Here is a 23,148-nt window from a genome sequence, read left to right on the forward strand (position 1 = left end):
ACAAAGGACATCAGACCGTATGAACCCTTAAAAGGGGTTTTCTGACAAACAAAAGTTCATTTTAATCAATAGGTCTTTGAATAATAATTCCCACAACTGGATGTGATTAAATAAAATGTTCCTGTGCTGAGATCATCTTCTAAATCTGCCCCTGTGGTGTACTGTGTAATGGCTGTGTGGAAATGTGGCATGATCAGACTATGTTCCTGTATGGTCAGACACAGCCACTACACAGCAGGGACACAGGTATAAAGCCCCCGTCTGACATAGCGAGATCGCTGTTGCGTCACCGACATTGTGACGCAACAGCGATCTCGCTACATGTGACACATAGCGATGATCGGGCCCCTGCTGCGATGTCGCTGATCACGCTCGAATGTCTTGGGCCAGTTTCTGATTGCTGTTGTCCCGCTGGCCAGCATGCATCGCTGTGTTTGACAGGGACAATGACGAACAACCTCAATACTACAGGTCTGAGAGACAGAGTCCCAACAACCGTCGTATCGTTCGGTATCGTTGCTGCGTCGGTGGTCACACTGACTGTCTGACATCTCACCAGCGACCACGTAGCGACACACCAGCGATCCCTACTAGGTCATATCGTTGTCGGGATTGCTGGTGCGTCGCCAAGTGTGACAGTACCCCAAGATTATCTCAGCACAGGAACATTTTTTAAAAACACATCCAATTGTGGAAATTATTCCAAGATCTATTGATTAAAAATCAACTTTTGCTCATGGGGAAAAAATTTTAAGTAATGACGAGAAATCCCCACTATACTACTCACCTAGCCTTGTTCCATCAACTCGCTGGGGCTCCGTGCAGCCAGCACCATCTGAAAATATCACTGTGCCTGCTGAGCCAAGACTCAGACATAAGGAAGACCCCGCTCTGCACTCCACCATTGTTGAAATGAAGACACTTTATGGGTGAGTAGTTTGGGGAAATTGCTGTGTTTGGCACCAGGCTCCCCCAACTCTCGGGTAGTACACCACTGGCTTGTCCGGTCCATACTGAACCAAAGGGCTGGATGAGTTTACACAGGTCTACAGCAGAAGTTTTTGGGCAACTGAAAATGCCCAATTACATTATTTATACTACAATAGATCTGTCAAAAACTGTTGCACTGGATTATATTTACGATGGTATCAGAAGCTGTGGAAAAGCCCAGACCAAACCAAGGTTCATTGGAGAAGGATTAGTGATGTATACCACTCGGCTTTCTCTTTACGACATTAGCAATTATTTTTTTTTTTAAGTTTGCAAACTTTAATAATGGCTTAAAAGACATACAGGGTACGGAGCAAATACATTTCTCACGGAAAAGACAAAAAAAAAAATATGTATCAGATGCCCGTGGCTGCCTGCAGCATTCCAAGCACATCTTCATACACTTCAGGATCTTGTAGAAAAACCTTCAAGGAAAAAAAAAAAAAAATGATAAGTGTTAATCATGGAAGAGAATCAGTGGCAGAAATTTAAAAAGAACGAGTCACTGGATTTTTCCTATATAATAACTGTAGCCACCATCTTTAATAGCACTTCATAGCCTCTTCATAAGTCAGCAGCTTCCTGCAGACCTAAGAAAAGACCCTATATAATAGTCCGGCACTGACTAACGACTCCAGGCAGTGCTCAGCGCCTCCTGTCCCTACAGCAGTCATTCTCCTACATTGTTTGACCTCTCCTTATGTCATCCCATCTGTAACAGTCTAACCAACACTCCAGCCTGCACAGTAGGGAAAACGAGCTGCGACGGCACAACAGGCTGCGACAGCGGTGATGCCAGCCAAGGAAGAAACGAAGATTATGGGGACAGAGGATGCAAGCAGGGTCTGGAGATACCCCTTATAATCCATCTGAGCTGATGGGGGGGGATGCATCACAGCTGGGCTCTTAAAGGTTAGAGGAAAGCTGGGGGGGGGGGGGGGGGGGAAAAAAAAAAAAAAAAAAAAAAGGGTGATGGACACAGTTTATACAGGAAAAATCTGCTGACCGGTTCCTTCTGACTATAGATCATAGCCCTTGACCATATTATGGCCACAGTGAATCTTGTAGTGATAATCTCACTGCTGATCTGTCAGCCCACGATCACATGCAGATGTTTTCCGGTGACCAGCTGCACTGTGCCCTCTTTCGCTTATCCACTGATCCAGGTGGCAAGTCAGTAGAGACTTCTCGCACTATATCACATCACCCTGTGAGGAGCACAACACAGTTTACTACCATGCCATAAGAGATCACATACACCACCCATTCACCTGTAGAGGACCCCATTGTAACTCCATTTCAATACTAAATTTAATAGGGCCCCATAAAGTGAAAAAGCTTGGCCTAACACCTCCAAAATACAAAGCCAGAGGCCGTCCCATGTAGCGGCACAAGGGGGGAGGTGTAGGGACTTCTTAGTCATATAGCCCAGCACCCTCAATAAAGCAATACCCTTTTCTCAAGTAGTTTGAACCTTCACATGCACATGGGCGCCTGTGGCTGTCAAAAATTATGGACAGATTCTTAGTGGGATTTTTCCCCTGCTTCAATTTGGCATTGGTTACTGGTTTTTGTGCCAAATTCTTCAAATTTGTCAGGACACGGTCAATTAATTTTTATAGCTTACTTGTGGTAGCTAACTTTACCCTGTAGATCCAATTATATAGGCAAAGGATTGGAAAACAGGCGTGAACAGTAGCGCCCCCTTGGTGTGGTCTCCAGAATCCCATCACCCTACGGTGCTGGGTGCCATATTGGGGACAGCGCAGGACCCCGCTTGTGCACAGATACGAGCAGTAGGGACTCCGGCCGGTCTGTGCCGCTAGATGGACAACTACTAACCCGAGAACAATAATCTCTATTGGAGGTGCAACAAACTTTCCATTTTGTGGTCTTCACTGCAGAGTAGAGACATCACAACTTCATGGGCCAGATTCATCATTTGCAATATAAAGAAGTCACCTTTTTGTATCGTTATCTGCTTGCGGATTTTGCTCCATTTTCTTCACAGTTGACGCATTAATTTGGAGCAAAATTTTTATGCGTTTTTTATTTGTCATTAACCAGTTCCTGAAATTTAGCATCAAGAGTTATAAATCCTGTGTTGGAAAATTATAAAGCAAGACAAAAAAAAAAAAATTGTTTTGCATTTATTTTTCTGATGGAGCTGTGGGCATTTTTTTCCTTTTTTTTTGGCAGTGCGAGTAGTGATCTTTCTTCTTACCGTTTTGGGGCAAAAATAAAATAACCAGCTCACCCCTACTATATGATTGAGATCTTTGCCACGGGGGAACCACTTTTGCCAGAATCAGCACTGTATAGATCCAATAGAAAGAGGAAAAAACACACGTTATTTTGGGGCAATTAAAAGATGAATGGCATCTTCCATTTCATCCAGCAATGAAGCATACATTTCCACTAAGGAACAAAATAAAGTATACATTTCCACTAGATTTATACTATGTTGCTGCAAGGAATTGAAGAGGTCATTTATTTTCTAATTGCACTGGAATAAAGTCCCATTTTTACCTGGATTTTTTGTCTGAAGATTCTTTCTATTGGACCATATAATATTTAATAGCTTTTCAAACCATGTTTTTCGTTGATTACCTGGTATGCATTGTCCCCTCATTCCCATCCTGGTATGCACGGCCTCTTCGTCCCTGTGTTGGTATGCATTGCCCCTCATCCCCATCCTGGTATGCATGGCCCCCTCATCCCCATCCTGGTATGAATGGCCTCCTCGTCCCTGTGTTGGTATGCATTGTCCCCTCATCCCCATCCTGGTATGCATGGCCACCTCATCGCCATCTTTGTATGCAAGGCTCCTCATCCCTATCCTGGTATGCATGGCTCCATTCTTATCCTAGTATGATTGGCCCCCCATCATAAAAAAAAAAAAAAAAAAAAAAAAAGGCCATTACACTTACCTTCCTGCGCTCCCTCGCAGCGTCTTGCTTTGATGCCAGCAGCTACTTTATGCTTGTAAGCAGTGCATGGCAGGGACGTCATGCGCCGATTACAAGCCGAGGACAGCTGCCGGAATACTCATCGCTCCTCATGCCAGAACTAAGTGCGTGGAGGGCAGCAAGTATTAAGTAGCGCGCACAGTGTCTGCCGGCGGGCGGTCACGTGTGCCGCTACTTGAGAAATGAATATTCACCTCTCGTAAGTAGCGGCACACGTGACCGCCCGGCAGCTGCAGGAGCTGGCTGCCGTGGCTGACACTGTGTGCGCGCTATCACAGAGAAATGAATACTCATTGCCAGTGCAGCAAATATTCATTTCTCTTTAGCAGCAGGCACAGGAGTTAGCCACGGCAGCCGGCTCCTACCTCTGTGACCCGCTGCCCCTCCACGTCCTGGACACCTCACTCAAGTGAAAGCCGATGGGGGCGTTTTCAGAACAAAAAGAAAAGTGCTGAAAAACTCCGCTTATACGCGAGTATATACGGTATATTATTTTTCATATTGATGTAATGATTCTTGTGCCTGATTTTATTTTGCATATGATTGTGGACTTTGACTCCATATTTTGTCTAAGTTATAGCATACTTTTGAAATTATAGTATACAGTGAAAATCCTAGCCACCTATGGAGACAGGAGGACCAGGACGGCAGCCATTGGCACACAGAGATCTTACAAGGGCAGGAGGAGATAGATGGACGCTGGCTCAAGATTGTGTCGCTTAAAGAAGTAGTAATATTAACGAGTGCAATAATATACTCACCTACAGCCGCTCTCGGGGCCAGCACCGCTCTGCTCCTATCCTACGTGTAATCACCGCTCTGTAGACGGTCGTGTCACTCTGCGTGAACCAGAAATGGTTTATACAAGGTCTATGGAACAAAGCTCCACAGATTTACAAGAGAGACAGTAAGCCGCATAGTCAGCATTGTGGCGACGTCACTGAGAAGACGAGAACAGAACAGCGCTGGACACCGGAAAGCACAGCGGCATGCGACTACATTAGTGCTCTCACACAAAAAAAAAAAAAAAAAAAAAAGGAAATACACACACACACACACACACACACACACTTTGAGCTTTATATATTAGATATACAGACACAGTGCTGCTTTAAGCTGAACAGCAGTATGTAAGAGGTTAATAAGCAGCGACAGGAGCCAGCTATGATGTCTGCATGACACAGCTACACCAAAAACTGAGAAAGTGAATGTAAAAAGAAAAAAAAAAAATTTTTATATATATATTCTATCTATCTTACCTCCTTTTTGTCAACCAAAGAGCGACACCAGCATGACTGTTCCCATGAACTGAGTAAATGTTAATACTGGGGTGAAATACGACCACACAGCCCATAAGGAGACATTGAGGCTGGAGAGAAAAAACAGACAGTAAATCCCTTTATGTCAGCACTAGACCAAAGGCGATCACAGGCGTTACTCACCAGAGTCCTCCCGACAGAAACGACCCAATGGCGAGTGGAACGAGCAATGGATACCGGGCATCGTAGTCACTAATCCCACAGCACCACTCCAGATAAACGACGCAGTGCACCATTACAGCCAGAGTGACGGACAACAATACACCCCCGTACTCGAGCCAGACACTGAAAGGACAAAATGGAAGTCAACCATGACACGACGAACGGCCAGTGAAGAAAGCGTTACACATCTTTAATGCAATGGTTCACCTGATTCCCCCCCCTTAGGACCATCAGGGGCTGGACAATTAAAATCTAGCACTTTTACCCTGTTGATGACAATTAGGATTCATTGAAGACTTTGCGCCCTTTGCTTTCTACAGCTTCTGTGTTGCACTGTCTGCTGACGGCTGCAGGATGAGGTAACTGAGAAACCACCAGTCAACTCACTATGACAGTCAGAGGGAACAGTTTATGGCCCTTATCTGACTTTCTCAGCTGAATGAAATCTCTAAGGTGCAGGAAACAAAGCCTGTAAAAGACAAAGCCATGTAAAGGCCCCGTCTCACTAAGCGATCTCGGTAGCGAGATCGCTGCCGAGTCACAACTTTTGTGACGTAACAGCGATCTCACCAGTGAGATCGCTGTGTGTGACAGCGATCAGCGAGCGGCCCCCCTGCCGGTATCGCTGAAAGAAACCTCTGGACATTTCTTTGGTCGCTGGTCTCCCGCTGGCAGCACGCATCGCTGTGTGTGACAGGCGGGAGACCAGCGATCAGGTGTAAAAAATAAAAAATATTGTTATTCTCACCTTCCGCCGTCCCGTTCAGCCGTCCTGCCTCTCTCCACGCTCCCGATCCCAGTGATCCTTTGCACGAATGACCGCGAGACTTTGTTATCCCTCGAGACCGTGACGTCTCGTGGTCATTCTCGCAAAGGATCACTGGGACCGGAGCGTGGAGAGAGGCAGGATGGCGGCTGAACGGGACGTCGGAAGGTGAGAATAACTATATTTTTTATTTTGATTCTATTTTTTTACAGGGATGGCCAGCGATGCCGGGCGCTCGGCATCGCTGTGCTGATCGCTGGTGAAGCTGTCTGTGTGGCAGCTCACCAGCGATCACATAGCGACTCACCAGCGATCCTGACACCTTGATATCGTTGTCGGGATCGCTGGTAAGTCGTTATGTGTGACGGGGCCTTAAGACTTGACGATACCCAATTGCAAAAATGGTTTATATATAGTCAAATTCCATCATAAACTAAATACAAATAACGCCACACTTCATCAAGAGCGCAGAATGTACTTGACACTTTTTAACAACAGGTTTTGAACATAAAATGTATTTAAAAATAAAAAAAATAACGCAAAAAATAAAATATTCACTTATATAACTCCAATGGCGCAGTAATAAAAGGTGTAGAATCTCATACCAGCCTTCATGGTAAAGTGAGTGGACGACTTGAAAGAAATTCACATAGTAAGTCAAGAACACTGCAGCCAAAATCCAAACCACCGCGTGGGTATTACATCTGGAGAGAAAGGTCTTCTTTTTCTTCTTTCTCTCTACAGAAGAGACAAGAATGGAAACATCACAGCGATTCTCAAGAGCATTCTTTGCATTTCAGGATTTTCACCGGAGTATAAACAGTGCGAGACGGATGTGAAACCATAAGGCTATGTGCACACGTAGTTTTTTGGGTGTGCGGATTTTGTAGAGAAATCCGCAGGAAAAAAGTCCTGTGGTTTAGCTGCGATTTTACACCTCATAATGGATGAGGTGTGAAACTGCAGAGTTTCTGCACCAAACAATTGACATGCTGCAGTTTGCAAAACCGCGCGGAAAAAAACCGCAGCATGTGCACAGCTTTTTTTTTTTATTTCCATAGGAAATAAAGGTACTGTACAACGCAGCAGAATCCGCACCGTGTGCACATACCCTAAAACACTTTCCGGGGGGGAAAAAAAAAAAAAAAGGGTAAATCAAATTATTTAGTGGAAAAAAGGTTAAAAAAAAATAAAAACACAACTACAAAATGTAAAAACAGGGGCAGGAGAGTTGGTCCGGCATAGTTTACCTAAACAGGGGCAGGTGAATTGGTCCGGCATAGTTTACCTAAACAGGGGCAGGTGAATTGGTCCGGCATAGTTTACCTAAACAGGGGCAGGTGAATTGGTCCGGCATAGTTTACCTAAACAGGGGCAGGTGAATTGGTCCGGCATAGTTTACCTAAGACATTGGCAGGTGAATTGGTCCGGCATAGTTTACCTAAACAGGGGCAGGTGAATTGGTCCGGCATAGTTTACCTAAACAGGGGCAGGTGAATTGGTCCGGCATAGTTTACCTAAGACATTGGCAGAGCATCGAGTAGGTAAAGTATTTACTTCCACATACTGGTCGGTCATCGAGATGCTCAGGCTTTGTTCACACGTTGTATTTTGGCAAATCCTGCTACAAAAAGGAAATAAAAATATCCCCCCCCGGCTGATGGCAACATTTCTGGCCATACTACAGAAGACAGCGGTAATGTTGCTCAGTAAGGGGCATTAGGACCCAGACTGCGCCTCCTTCATAGAGGACTGCGTTCGGTCAGATCATCACACGGGAGCCAGAAAGGGCACTAGACGCAGCAGCAGCCACACAGTAATGTATACACGCCCTTAGGACGAGTCTGGGGGAACCGCACGACTCTTGATCTGAGCGGCACAATCAGGGGTGAGAGGTACAGGGGTGGTCTCACGTCTGCTCTTCAGGAGCACTGTGCATGTGGCTTACAAACATGAGAAAACCTCTTTCATTGATCATTTGATTCAGGACACCAGTTTCCCGCTGAGCTTGTGCTTATAAACAAGAGCAAAGCTGCAGGGTAAAGCATGGAACAGGCACAGACCCCACAGCCTGAGGAGGGGGTTACACTACTGCAGCCAGTGTGAGGTTATTAGCCCGAAGTCACTGCCCTAATGGAGGGCACGGATGACTGTATCCTCGTGAGGGGAGGAGACAGTCCGGCCACTGACAAACACAGAACAGGCCGCTGAAGAACTACAAGTCACAGCATGTCCGCTCCTACACACCGGCACCTGTCGCTTCAGGTTTGTCCTGCGCCGCCTCGTACTGCGCCTCCTCCTCTACCACGGCCGCCTCATCCTCCTCTACCACGGCCTCATCTTCCTTCGACGCCTCCGCCGCCGCATGCTCCCGCGGCACAAAGCGCAGCCTCAGCTCCTGCTCCACGCTTTCTTCCAACATCGTCGCCATCTTGGTAAGTCCCCTGACCGGAAATGACGACTTATTACTGTCCAGCGACCTGCAGTTACCGGGGTAACCGAGCAGGGCGGCGCTCGGGCCCTCAGGTCAGGTGACAGGAGGAGGGGCTGCAGGGCATGCGCTGACATAGACCTAATACCAACCAAAGAGAGCCCCTGCACAGAGACATCCCAGGGCAGAGTACCGCCCTAGACAGCCCACAGCAGACAGGACACTGGCCTTATAAATAGTATAAATAGAGTGCCCCCATAGGGATCCCACCACAGAGTGCCCCCATAGGGATCCCACCACAGAGTGCCCCCATAGGGATCCCACCACAGAGTGCCCCCATAGGGATCCCACCACAGAGTGCCCCCATAGGGATCCCACCACAGAGTGCCCCCATAGTGATCCCACTACAGAGTGCCCCCATAGGGATCCCACCACAGAGTGCCCCCATAGTGATCCCACCACAGAGTGCCCCCATAGGGATCCCACCACAGAGTGCCCCCATAGTGATCCCACCACAGAGTGCCCCCATAGTGATCCCACCACAGAGTGCCCCCATAGTGATCCCACCACAGAGTGCCCCCCATAGTGATCCCACTACAGTGTGCCCCCCAAAGGGATGCCACCACAGAGTGCCCCCATAGTGATCCCACTACAGAGTGCCCCCATAGGGATCCCACCACAGAGTGCCCCCATAGTGATCCCACCACAGAGTGCCCCCATAGTGATCCCACCACAGAGTGCCCCCATAGTGATCCCACCACAGAGTGCCCCCATAGGGATCCCACCACAGAGTGCCCCCATAGGGATCCCACCACAGAGTGCCCCCATAGTGATCCCACCACAGAGTGCCCCCATAGTGATCCCACCACAGAGTGCCCCCCATAGTGATCCCACTACAGTGTGCCCCCCAAAGGGATGCCACCACAGAGTGCCCCCATAGTGATCCCACCACAAAGTACCCCCATAGTGCCCCTTTTGGAAGTGCATTGAGCAGCAGGGTGGTTTGCTGGTAAAGGAAAAAAAATAAAAAAACCTCTTTAAATCTTTTGCATGAGCGAGTGTGAACGAGCTGAGTGTGACCTGAGTGTAAGGGTGCCGTTACACGTAGCGATGCACCAGCGATCCCGACAACGATATGTATCGCTGGTGCATCACTAAGTGGTCGCTAATGAGCTGCCAAACAGGCAGATCTCACCAGCGACATGGCAGTGGTCGGGGGTCGTTACCTGTCAGACAAGGCGATCCTGACGTCCTCCTGCCCGCGCCCACGCATCACTCATCGGCCCCACAAGAAGCCCAGCAGGAAGCGCCCGACGAGAAATGGTCCAGGACGTTCTCACGCTATCGGCGATAATCAGCGGGGGGATCCGGTCGGAGGTAAGTATCACATGTTGCGATATCGCTAGCAGTGTCGCTGCTGCGTCACAAAACCAGTGACGTTACAGCAATATTGCTAGCGATATCGCTATGTATAACGGGCCCTGTGGTAAGTGTGTGACTTGTGATTCAGTGACTTTGGATTCAGGGAGTTTCCAAGGGAGGTATTACTGAATTGCTGTTTCATTTTATTAATACTTTTTATTTATTTTTGCTTATCTTATTGTCTGGTGCAATCCCCATTAGGATGTGCTCCAATATTGCCAATGCCATCCAGTGCACGTCTTGCCGCATGTATGAAATCCTTGAACAGCCGGTCGAGGGTGCACACAGCTGTGCGAGATGTGAGCACGTTGTGCATTTGGAAGCCCAGATACTGGATCTAAATGTGCTGCTGGCAACACTGAGATCCATAGACAATATGGAAAGGAGTCTCCTGCTCACTGAGCAGACGCTCAATGGGATAGATGAGGGGGGGGATGCTAGGTTGGAGCTGCAGGACAGTGAAGCAGCTAGCTGGGTGACAGAAGGCGGGGTAGAGGGAAGAGCGCCAGGGAGGCTAGTCCTGATCTGGCACACCCCAATAAGTTTGCTAAGTTGGCAGATGAGGGGAGTGTTAGTGCAGGAGTAGCACTGCTGCAGCAAGGCATGTCCTCTGAAAGCCGGAGGAGTGTCTGCTCCAGTTAGGGGGGAAATAGGAGAGCAGGGCAGGCCAGACAGGTGCTGGTAGTGGGAGACTCAATTATTAGGAGAACAGATAGGGCAATCTGTCACAAAGACAGGGATCGTCAAACGGTGTTCTGCCTACCTGGCGCTCGAGTCCGACACATCGCTGATCGGGTTGACAGATTACTGGGAGGGGCTGGTGAGGATCCAGCGGTCATGGTGCACATTGGCACAAATGACAAAGTTAGAGGTAGGTGGAAGGTCCATAAAGATGATTTCAGGGAATTAGGCTGTAAGCTTAAAGCAAGGACCTCCAAGGTGGTATTTTCGGAAATACTTCCTGTACCACGTGCCACGCCAGAGAGGCAACGGGAGATTAGGGAGGTTAATAAGTGGCTCAGGAATTGGTGTAGGAAGGAGGGGTTTGGGTTCCTGGAGAATCCCACCACAGAGTGCCCCCATAGAGATCCCACCACAGCATGCCCCCATAGTGATCCCACCACAGCGTGCCCCCATAGTGATCCAACCACAGAGTGCCCCCATAGTGATCCCACCACAGAGTGCCCCCCATAGTGATTCCACCACAGAGTGCCCCTATAGCGATCCCACCACAGAGTGCCCCATAATGATCCCACCACAGTGCTCCTATAGTGATTCCACCACAGAGTGCCCCCCATAGTGATCCCACCACAGAGTGCCCCTGTAGCGATCCCACCACAGAGTGCCCCCATAGTGATCCCACCACATAGTGCCCCTATAGTGATCCCACCACATAGTGCCCCTATAGTGATCCCACTGCATAGTGCCCCCATAGTGATCCCACCACAGAGTGCCCCCCATAGTGATTCCACCACAGAGTGCCCCTATAGCGATCCCACCACAGAGTGCCCCTATAGCGATCCCACCACAGAGTGCCCCCATAGTGATCCCACCACAGAGTGCCCCTGTAGCGATCCCACCACATAGTGCCCCTATAGTGATCCCACCACATAGTGCCCCTATAGTGATCCCACTGCATAGTGCCCCCATAGGGATCCCACCACAGCGTGCCCTCATAGCGATCCCACCACAGAGTGCCCCCGTAGTGATCCCACCACAGAGTGCCCCCCATAGTTATCCCACCACAGCGGGCCCCCATAGTGATCCCACCAAAAGCGTGCCCCCATAGCGATCCCACCTTCCGTGCCCCCCATAGGTATCCCACCACAGAGTGCCACCCAAAACATCCCACAAGAGATTGGACAATGCCCCCATAATGATCCCACAACAGTGTCCTCTAAACATCCCAATATAGAGCGCCTCATGATCCCACAAAAGTGTCCCCTAAACAACCCAAAATAGAGTGTCCCAATAATTGTCCCACACCAGATTTCCCCAATAGTGATCCCACCACAGTGTGCCCCATAAGGATCCCACCACATAGTGCCCCTATAGGGATCCCACCACAGTGTGCCCTCATTGCAATCCCACCACAGAGTGCCAACCAAAACATCCCACAAGAGGGACTTAGCTGGGGTGACCAAATGTGTGACCGTTGATAATGGGGTAGCTACAGGAAAGGGGTCCGACACCTGTTTTATTGGGGACTTGTTCCAGCGTGACAGGGTGAGTAGTGGTCCAATATCAGCATATGTTCGCTGACAGCACTTCAATAGGGAGATGCACGTTCTGGTCCATTGACCCAATTGGAGCATATACCATCAAATAGAAAAAAAGAACATCCCTTCCGGGTGATTAGAAGTTTTCAAAAACTTTATTCTGCCAAAATGCAACGTTTTGACCTTTGCAGGTCTTTGTCAAGCATGCATGACATTGTCACTTTTTCTTTTTATTGATGTGTCCTTTTATTTCAGTATATATTGTTTCATTACTATCCTTTTTTGTCAGCATTATTTGGTCACCTGTGTACCTTGCAGGTACACTTGTTGCCATCAGCACCGCATTTTATCTCCTTTCTTTTTTGTCCTAATAAAATTTAAAATTTATACTTGTACTGTGATTTATTTGACCACTTAGTTCGTTTTTTTCCCCCAGTGCTCACATCTATGTGCCTTCTGGAGAGGTCGTCACATGACCGCTCACATGTGATTTGTACGAGTATAGTGGTCAGTGTCACGGCCGCGGGCCCTTACCTGTCCGTCTCCGCCCTCCTCCCCCGGCACGTCCCCGACATGGTCCCATGCCGCTCCCCCGTCTGTCTTCTCGGGGTCGTGGCGCATCGGCGGTTCGTGCATGCACACTCGCGCTTCCCCCGTCGCTGGGCTTCCTGGGAGGTCGTGACCCGGTGGTCCCACCCCATCATGGCGGCGCCCACAGGGTATTTCTGCTTGGCGTCTCTGCAGGCACCGGGTATTTCTGCTTGGCGTCTCTGCAGTTAAGATGCCTGTTTGTCTTACGCGGTGACGCTAGTATCCTTTGCTTAGCGTCACTCCTCGTCCTCAGGCCCCTGTGTCTCTGCCCTGTCTGCCGCCTGGCATCTCTGCCATTGCCAGCCTGCCCAGTGTCTCTGCCCTGTTTGCCACCTGGCATCTCTGCCATTGTCAGCCTGCCCTGTGTCTCTACCCTGTCTGCCCGCTCAGCATCTCTGCCATTGCCAGCCTGCCCTGTTTCTCTACCGTGCCTGTCTGTCTGGCATCTCTGCCGTGTCTGTCTGTCCGTCATCTCTGCCTTGTCTGTCAGCCCTGTGACCCTGCTGTACCTGCCAGTCCTGTGCCCTCCATTTTCATTGTGTCCTTCTCGTTCAGCATCAGGCCCCTGCCTGCCCTGGTCCTCCCGGTCCGTCTTGCCTCCTGTGGTCCTCTGTTTTTGGTACCTACTGGCTCATATCTACACTCCGTCCTCACCTCGGCTTTCCTCCTTATCTCTCCTGTGTTGCCCTAAGTCACCCTTTTGGCTCGGGCCATCGTGGTTCCATCTCTCTTGGGCCTGCCCCTAACACTCCCTGTATAGGGGTGGTCTTCATCTGGTCTGCTTGCCCTCGGGGGCTCTGGAGCCACGACCCAGAGGGTCCACTTTCGGGTTCCTCCGTAGAACCCTTACAGTCAGCTTGAGAGAATCAGATGAGAGGCTAGTCAGCACGTGACCACAAGAATTCAAGTCACATGAGCAGGCAAATAAAGCGGAATCCTGACAGTTGCATGGAAAATCTCTTTAAGGCTAGGTTCACATTTGCGGTTGAGTATGTAGCGTATCGTCTGCAACCGAAAACGCATGCAAACGCATGCATGCGGTTGCGGTTGCGGACGATTGGCAAGTGCTATTTTCCCGGCGAATTTTTGAATGTACACAAGCCACGCCCAATGAGCGTGTCTTATGTAAATTCTTGCGTATGCAAACGCAAAGCGTACACATGTGCCTGTGTACGCATACGTTTCCCATAGACTAATGCGTTGTTTAGACGCATTCCTTCCGCAAGCGTCCGCATGCGTTTGGAGACACTGGAAGTGTGTCTCTGCAGACCAACCTAATACTGGACTAGTTTGCAGGTGGTTTTAGCATCTCATTTGTTGACCACTCTGACAGCACTACGCCTTGTTTCTACTCCGAGCAGTCTGTAGGACTGAGTATATACTGTAGAATGGACCCCGGAAGGAGCTGGTTTTGCGAAACGTACGTTGGGGTGGAGGGGGAGGAAAATGTACCGTCCTACAGTATATACTCCCTGTTCTGCACAAAGGTAATAGTCTTTATGGCTTTTCATTTTCACCTATTCATTGGCATTGATGTACCTTATACTACTTGGTTTACAGCCACTTGTATTGTATAGCTTTACATATATTTAATTTTTTCCTGGCAGCTACATATTACATTTGATACATTTAATTGATCTGTTCTATGCTGCTCAGGATATACTTTCTATATTTTAGCCTTAACACTTTGCCTGTGGTTATTGCGTAGTTTATACACATGATTACATTATTGACACATACAGTATATTACAACCTTTCTTTAGGATGCATTAGTGATACCCCCTTTACTGGGCACTCTCCTGTTATTACTATTACTCTGCATTTACTTAATATTTTCTTACTTGTTTTATCCTGTCTTGGATTATTCTTGATGGTCACATCCTTTCAGCGGTGACAGGCCAATGCCGATTCAGAGTGTGGTATGAAATACACATTTCCTATAGATCTGTGCTGTTGAGAAATAGTTTTCTTTCTAGGAATTCCTCCTCCTTACGAGTGAGCTCCTGGGCCGCGGCGTAACAGTATCTCGTTATAGAAAGAAAACGATGTGTCGGATTGCGTTGCTTCGGAAAAGTAAAGAGAAAGATCTTTTACAGACAACAAAAAGGCTCACAAAAGCCCAGTAGCACATGAATGGGATGCAGACTGAGAACGGACTGAGCGTAGGAAAGTAGGGGTGTTGTTTTGCTCGACCATACTATAGTTCTATAGTTGAAGCCACACATAAAGATCTAGAAGTGGATGTCAGGCTGGTTTCAGACTAGCGCATTTTCCAGGCAGCGCACGGCAACGCTAAGCCCCGCCCCCTGCCCGCCCCGTCCCGTCATTTCCTCCTACTATCGCACACGGCTGCATGCGATCTGCGCACCCTATCTTTAGCATAGAGTGCGCAGACCGTGCGCTGGCCGGGCGCTAGTAGGATTTTTGCGTGCGTTGCGCACTTTTGAAGGTGCGCCGAGCACACCAAAATGCAACATGGTGCGTTCAACGCACACCGGCGCACCTTCAAAAGTGCGCAGCACACGCAAAAATCCTACTAGCGCATGGTCGGCGCACCCTATGCTAAAGATAGGGTGTGCAGATCGTATGCAGCCGTGTGCGATAGTAGGAGGAAATGACCGGACGGGGCAGGCAGGGGGCGGGACTTAGCGGCACCGTGCGCTGCATGTAAAATGCGCTAGTCTGAAACCAGCCTCAGAAAGGACTTGGTTGGTCTAGTTAGCCAGTCTTCAATGTAAAAAAAAAAAAAAAAAAGGACACGGTACCTTAAATTAAGTTATGTTTTTAAGAAAATGATGGACGAATATACAGGTTAATCAGAGGAATAACCAAATATTCAGCATAAAGTCACATATAGCGTTGACCTCCGGTTGATTCTGGGCTGAAAAAATCTTTCAATAGAAGCAGCGGTGTAGGACATTCGAAGGCACTGCTAAGGCTCAGGTGTGACCGATCGCAACATTTTGGGGGGGGCATCCCTCCTCAAACATGCGCCCTATACTCAAACCACACAAGATATATGGGTCACCATCTGACCGCACCTACTTATCACAAAAAAGATGCAAAATCAACGCCATTACAATAACTTGAAAAGAGTGTACAATGTATACCAGTCAATACACATGAGTTCAAATAGGAGGAAAAAATGTGAAGCATCAAAACAGTCCAATATACAAAGCAGCATTCATAAAGTATACTGAATGCGAGAGGACATCTCCCCTTGAAAAAAGCTTCATGCGAAATGCGCATCGGGGCAGCGTTACTGGGCTCCTGCTGTCCTCCCCTATCAGAGGTAAGCAGCACTACACTCACTGGCCACTTTATTAGGTACACCTGTCCAACTGTGTGTTAAGACTTAATTTCTAATCAGCCAATCACATGGCGGCAACTCAGTGCATTTAGGCATGTAGACATGGTCAAGACAATCTCCTGCAGTTCAAACCGAGCATCAGTATGGGGAAGAAAGGTGATTTGAGTGCCTTTGAACGTGGCATGATTGTTGGTGCCAGAAGGGCTGGTCTGAGAATTTCAGAAACTGCTGATCTACTGGGATTTTCACGCACAACCATCTCTAGGGTTTACAGAGAATGGTCCGAAAAAGAAAAAAAATCCAGTGAGCGGCAGTTCTGTGGCCGGAAATGCCATGTTGATGCCAGAGGTCAGAGGAGAATGGGCAGACTGGTTCGAGCTGATAGAAAGGCAACAGTGACTCAAATTGCCACCCGTTACAACCAAGGTAGGCAGAAGAGCATCTCTGAACGCACAGTGCGTCGAACTTTGAGGCAGATGGGCTACAGCAGCAGAAGACCACACTGGGTACCACTCCTCTCAGCTAAGAACAGGAAACTGAGGCTAGAATTTGCACAAGCTCATCGAAATTGGACAGTAGAAGATTGGAAAAACGTTGCCTGGTCTGATGAGTCTCGATTTCTGCTGCGACATTCGGATGGTAGGGTCAGAATTTGGCGTAAACAACATGAAAGCATGGATCCATCCTGCCTTGTATCAACGGTTCAGGCTGGTGGTGGTGGTGTCATGGTGTGGGGAATTTTTTCTGGGCACTCTTTGGGCCCCTTGGTACCAATTGAGCATCGTTGCAACGCCACAGCCTACCTGAGTATTGTTGCTGACCATGTCCATCCCTTTATGACCACAATGTACCCAACATCTGATGGCTACTTTCAGCAGGATAATGCGCCATGTCATAAAGCTCGAATCATCTCAGATTGGTTTCTTGAACATGACAATGAGTTCACTGTACTCAAATGGCCTCCTCAGTCACCAGATCTCAATCCAATAGAGCATCTTTGGGATGTGGTGGAACGGGAGATTCGCATCAGGGATGTGCAGCCGACAAATCTGCGCCAACTGTGTGATGCCATCATGTCAATATGGTCCAAAATCTCTGAGGAATGCTTCCAGCACCTTGTTGAATCTCTGCCACGAAGAATTGAGGCAGTTCTGAAGGCAAAAGGGGGTCCAACCCCTTACTAGCATGGTGTACCTAATAAAGTGGCCAGTGAGTGTATATGTAACCACACACAGAGTGACTGCTGACTTATGAATCCACCCCAGAGTACGTGTTACACCCGGTCCCCGTTCTGGCTCTGCGCACCGGTCTGCCGCTGCCCCCCGTTCAGGGCACTCACCTCGTGCCTTGCACTCTATCCCTGTGCAGCAGTAGCTCCCCTGTGTGTCCCATGCTGCGTCTCAGCGTTCTGTTCTCTCCCCTTCCCCATCTCCTGGCGTCCCATCAGCAGGTCTTCAGCTAAAGCTATAAGGGAACGCGCGCGCGCTCCCCTGGCTTCTTAAAGGGACAGCGTGCATTTTTCAAAATTGGTAATTATCCAATGGCAGCACACTGGCTGCTATTTCTGGCCTCTCCTCCATAGGGAGAGTGCCGGAGCAACGAGTATCAATCATTGCTACATCCGGTTCTGTTGCTAAACTGTCTGCGCTGCGTTTGCAGTCTCTGTGCACTCTCTCATGCTATCTGTCTCCACAGATTGTCTGTATCCTGATAACCCTGGCTATCTCTGCAATCATCTGTGCAAAAGCCACCCCGTTCCACCAACAGCCATCCGAGTCCGAGGACTGTGACAAGGTTACTGGAGCCTGCTATCTACTCACTACCCGGATCCAGGACCCGCCTCATTACGGACTAAGCTATTATTTCTGTTATCCCGTTTGGTCCTGCTGGGACAGCTGCCACGTGTCCGGGGTCAAACTGGAGGTAGCACCTGTGTCCTCCGGGCATTCCATTCTGGTCCTGTTTGAGGGACTTTACTACTGGTACCCGGGGCTCACTAGTTACGCCCCCTTCAGAGCCCCCCGGAGCGTGGTCCCGAGGTTCCAGTTTAAAAATAAAAAACGAATGTGAACTTCACCATCTCTGCCTCTGTTTCCATTCATTACAGTATGCACTGTGTGATGTGGTGATTGTCCAGTTTCTGAGCTGTGATCGGTGGCTATGTATAAGTTATAGATACTCCCGGCCAGTGAGCATGACCTTGCTCTCCATACACTTGTATTGAGCCTTATTCCATACAAGTATATGGAGAGCGAGGCTGTTCCCATTGGAGGGGAATATGTATAACTCATACATACTCTCAGAAACCGGCAAATTCCCGCAGCGCACAGTGCATGCCTTGGGGGGATTCAGAAGTCACAAAGAGTGACTGCAGATTTATCAATCTGGACCAGAAAACTCCTTTAATGAGATAAAGCTACAACTGATTTTAAAGTGATAACTTTAAGATCGCCAGACACCTGCCTCTCAGTGGACAATATTTATTGAGTATTAACATAAGACGTTGGGAGGTAGATACAACTGTATATGTATAACTGTAATAGTATATGCAGATGAGATATAAAAAAAATATTGGAGCAAAGTACTTTAATTCCAAAACATAACGCAATTGAGAAATTGTAACAAATATAAGAGAAGTTGTTGGAATCCCAAGACTACTGTAATTTCTGGGGGGGGGAGTTAGCATTTTTTACTTTATTATGCTTTGCTTGTATAGCGCCATCATATTCTGCAGCGCTTTATAGATACTATCTTCTGTGTCCCCATTGGGAAAATCTAAAATCCCTATCAGTATGTCATTGAAGTGTAGGAGGAAACCCACACAAACACGGGGGAGAATATACAAACTCCTTGCAGATGTTGTCCTTGATGGGATTTAAACCCAGGACCCCAGCGCTGCAAAACAACAGTGCTACCCACTGAGCCACCAGGACTTTTTCTCTCTGTAACTTCCAAACAAGAGCCAATATTACATTGTCTCTTCAACATCCTAAAATAATGGAATGGTTATTAATTTCTCAAGAACCATTGTTCTTTCTTCTAGTTTATTACTATTATTTTTTTTGTAATTTAACAACTTAAGCAATTACTATTTGTGTAAAATAATGTATCATTATGTACTATTATTAATGTAGAAATACTTTTTTTTTTGGGGGGGGGACATCTGTTGATATTTCTCTTTTTTGCCATGAAACCTCTTGTCCACAGCTGGTATTTTGTCATTCCACTTACAAGTTTCCGCCTTGTTTCAAACTTGTGTCAAAACCAGCATACACCTCACAACATATTGATAACTTTAGTGTCAAGTCTGTTGGTCTAGAAATCAAAGCACACGCCAAAAAAAAAAATCAAAAATCCCTCTATCCATAATTTACCCCTAAGGAGAGAATTAATCTAACACATTGTTCCTGGAAGCGGCATATAAAGGATCCAAATTTTTACACACCATAGTTGCACAAAATGTTTTTGACTTTTCGTAGTTTTTACATCATCTTCATCATTTTTCTAAAAAAAAAAAAAGGTAGAAGGAGGGGAATAACTTAAGGCTATCACAGGTCAAAAATTCACTATATTTATTCCTGAAAATGGCGTGAATCACAGTCGAAATGTATTCTCACTCAATTACAAAAGATCAACCAAATTCAGATTTAATGAATTCTCACCTAAGTTTTTGATGCCCTCTGAAAGTGAAATACTCAGTTTATCTTTGGTATTTAAGTACTTTTATGCTAGAATATTTAATTCTTATCATTTGTGTAAATAACAAAATGATTTTTACATGTTGTATATACTTGATTCTTTCTATACTTGAATAATCCGCTTCATTATCTGAGATCTTCTCTTCGTTCCATAAGGCCCCCCCAAAAAAACAAATCTTATTAAGAAGGGCCATCAAAACAAAATATATATCCGGCGTGTAAAACGAGTCTAATTAGATATGCAACCCACTTCATTTATTAATGTCGTGCAGGCAGTGTTAAACAGTATGTAGTAAAACAGCTTATCAATAACCAAAGAATGCAATGGAGGTAACCCACTCCCCGAACGCTTCTCATGTCAGTGGTCTCAGGTGCATATCAAATCACAGCGCAACCTGACTTTGAACCTTTCGAAAGGAAAGAATAACTTTCAAGGCGACTATTTGATACGTAGCGGGTTTCAGAGGGCCTAAGGATTCTGAAGGGAACGTGAATGTAGCCCACTGTTCGCAGGGCTCCGTGCAATTAACCCATTGACTGTCCCTTCTATTGCTGGCTGCCTGCATAGTCTCTGACTGTAAGATACTGTGCTGAAAAATGCATTAAGCACTTTCCTTAAAAATACTTATATAAATGCTTTATATATGCAAGTGATAATAGGCAAAAGGGATTCCTCTCTATCCAAATACTAGGCAAAATAATATATATATATTTTTAAATTAGCTTAACAAGGCAATTTTACATCTCTGACATTTACAATCCCATTATAGAGTATGGACCGTCTTCAAATCTCCTGTCTTGAGTGCAACAACCTCAAATATGGCTAGAAGTCTGTTGAGTTCAGGTCACGAGACCCACAGCCAATCTGGACATCATGGTTCATACTCAGACTGTGAATGTCAGACGTGTGAAATTGGTCTTAAGGGCCTTTTGTGTGACACGTACCTGCAACCGGCCCCCCCGCTGGATATCACTAATCGCGCTCGAATGTCCTGGGCCATTTTGTTCTCGTTAGCGTCCTGCTGGCGCCGACTAGCGACGCATGAACGCAGGCGGAAGTCGTCATCATCGCTGCGGTGTGACAGGTGAGAGCGACCGCCGACGGATCGCTTATCGCTGCTGCGTCGCTGGTGAGATCTGCCTGTTTGGCAGCTCAATAGCGACCATTTAGCGAGGCACCAGCGATCCTTACCAGGTTGTATCGTTGTCTGGATCGCTGGTGCATCGCTAAATGTAACGGGACCCTTAGGCTCCATTCACCAGGCGATCAAAGGCGCCGCATGAAGCCTCCATCGGCAATCCCGTCACATTAGACTGCAAGACAATGTGAAAATGATGCTAAAAGTCAATGGGTTCTGTTAGGTGAGTCGAAAGTTGATTTGATAGAAACCTTGCATTTCCCGTTCCTTTAGAATTCATTCATATAGAGGCCTCAAACAACTGCACCATAAATGGTGCAAAAATTCACAAGGGCTAGGCGATCGAAAAGTAAATTAAAGAGGTGTCTATTCTCAATCCAAAAATTACATGTCCAAAAATTATATTTGTATGACGTTTCGATCATGAACTTAGACCTTCTTCTGATACCTGGATTTTACTCAAGAGAAATGTAAAGAAGATGATTATCGTGCTTGAAGATTCATTCATTGAATTTCACTTTCCGAGTGCCTATGCTCAAAACCCAACAAAAATTCACATGTAATTCCGGGATGATTCGCACCCTGTGATCTCAGTTGATCATTCTATCAGGTGGTCCCATCCGAATAGCCAAAAAAATATTCTGAACATACCCCAAGAAATCCGTTTTTTAAATATGACACTTTGGACTTTCTTTGAAATCCTTTCTGGTAGCGTTCGCCTTTTTTGTTGGACACAATGGTACGGTAGAGTGCACTTATACAGAATGTCCAGCAAAATAAGAGGACAAAGGAGGCAAGCGAAATCCGAAGTCTCAGAATGGAAAGGTTGGGGCACATCTGGATGGTTTTCTAACGGTACCCCTGACGCGGACTTTCTCTTAAAGAAACGTTTCTTATAAATCATTTCCAATTGTTCATAATATCACTTAATAAGAAGTTGAAGCAAAAGGTTCACTGATATTTTCTCTTGTTGGTAAAGATACTGTGAAGGGTTAAAACTAAAATCAAAGCTGAAGTTTCGTTTTGTCCATTCTCTGAAGGTTTCGTTTCTCCATGATACATTTTTGTAATTGGGATGGGCTGTCATGAAACCAGACTGTTCCCATCAGGTGCAAGATAAGGGAGGCGGGGGTGTAGAACTCTGAAGAATATGCCATTATACTACTTTCTATTTGGATACTGACATATATGTAGTTTCCGGTTTTCTTGCAATATTATTGGCTTATAAAGTGAAATGATTCTATTGGTAGTTGAGAACTTTGCATAATTAAGCAAAAGATTATAAAAGAAGTGACTAAAATAAAGGGGACTGGTGATCTGTCTCGATCCTCCCCTACAGAGACCCCCGTCTCCGTGTGGTCATTTGAGTTGCTAGCAACACTCTGTGGAATAATTTGGACATCACTGGCTCAACCGTGAAGGGCTAATTTAGCCCTCCCTCAATAGCTACCCCGACAATACTTTTAAGGTAACTTAGACATTGTCAACCAATTCAGCTGCAATTTTCACAGTTATAGCAATTGCATTGATAAGAAAATGAAAAGATTACAAAATTGAGACGTAGCAGCTGTCATCTGGTTTCTACACAAGATAAGCCACTTCCAGAGTTGTCTGCCTATCACTTCCTTCTCCTTATTTATAAGGTATGTGCACTTTGCTAAGCAGAGCATGCATGTGATTGAGGAGTCAGGAGAGATAGCTGTTAGCCAAACAAGTGATTGCCAGCGGATAACTGATAACTACAGTGGTCGCTGGCAATAATTCATGTAGGAGCTCAAGAGAAAACTAGATGGGGATAGCACGTTCATGGAACCAGAAATAGTTATGGAGGCATATTCACAGCTCTGGGATACATGCTTAAAGGGGTTGTCTTTAACATTGATGTCCCATCCTTAGAATAGGTCATCAATGTATGATCGGTGAGGGTGCAACACCTGGCAACCCGCCCATCAGCTAGCTGTTCCCGATGTTGGTGGGCGGCCAGAACTGTTCAGTTGCGGAACTTCACAGCACAGCTCCGTTGACTGAATAGTGGCCACGGCCGGGTACTGGACATCCCCTACTGATTTGAATAAGGGAGAATCCATGTATATTTTTTTACCCTCATCTCATATCTTGGTGTGGACACAAGA

The 23,148-nt window shown here is 46.8% G+C and overlaps 1 protein-coding gene and 1 long non-coding RNA gene across 4 annotated transcripts; one reads left to right on the forward strand and one right to left on the reverse strand.

The window, feature by feature from the left end:
* Positions 1–1,220: 1,220 nt before the first annotated feature.
* Positions 1,221–8,637, reverse strand: TMEM128 (transmembrane protein 128). Of its 3 annotated transcripts, XR_012231950.1 has the most exons (6): positions 8,454–8,637; positions 6,812–6,944; positions 5,402–5,563; positions 5,219–5,328; positions 4,721–4,798; positions 1,221–1,415 (listed from the first exon to the last, which is right to left on the reverse strand). XR_012231950.1 is itself a non-coding variant. In XM_073574486.1 (5 exons), exons 1-4 carry the CDS (start codon positions 8,635–8,637, stop codon positions 5,229–5,231), a joined length of 573 nt encoding a protein of 190 aa, XP_073430587.1. In that variant the 3' UTR covers positions 1,221–1,415; positions 5,219–5,228. The 3 variants fall into 3 exon arrangements, 2 of the variants coding, with proteins under 2 accessions (XP_073430587.1, XP_073430586.1); XM_073574486.1 differs by lacking the exon at positions 4,721–4,798 and having other exon boundaries at positions 8,460–8,637; XM_073574485.1 differs by lacking the exon at positions 4,721–4,798.
* On the forward strand, positions 8,516–18,258 carry LOC141088428 (uncharacterized). The gene is made up of 2 exons (XR_012231951.1): positions 8,516–8,641; positions 17,875–18,258. It is a non-coding gene; the product is annotated as an uncharacterized lncRNA (long non-coding RNA).
* The last annotated feature ends 4,890 nt before the right edge of the window (positions 18,259–23,148 follow it).

Source organism: Dendrobates tinctorius, unplaced genomic scaffold (assembly GCF_039654945.1).
Source record: "Dendrobates tinctorius isolate UK_male_01 unplaced genomic scaffold, ASM3965494v1 ptg000039l, whole genome shotgun sequence".
NCBI classification, from domain to species: Eukaryota; Metazoa; Chordata; class Amphibia; order Anura; family Dendrobatidae; genus Dendrobates; species Dendrobates tinctorius.

Excerpts from the sequence above, each read along its gene's own strand:
- TMEM128 (XM_073574485.1), bottom strand. The coding sequence starts at position 8,637 with ATGGCGACGATGTTGGAAGAAAGCGTGGAGCAGGAGCTGAGGCTGCGC. Across the intron at positions 6,945-8,453 it reads ACCTGAAGCGACAGGTGCCG|AGAGAAAGAAGAAAAAGAAG; the intron begins GTGTGTAGGAGC and ends TCTCTTCTGTAG. Across the intron at positions 5,329-5,401 it reads TTTCTGTCGGGAGGACTCTG|CCTCAATGTCTCCTTATGGG; the intron begins GTGAGTAACGCC and ends TTTTCTCTCCAG.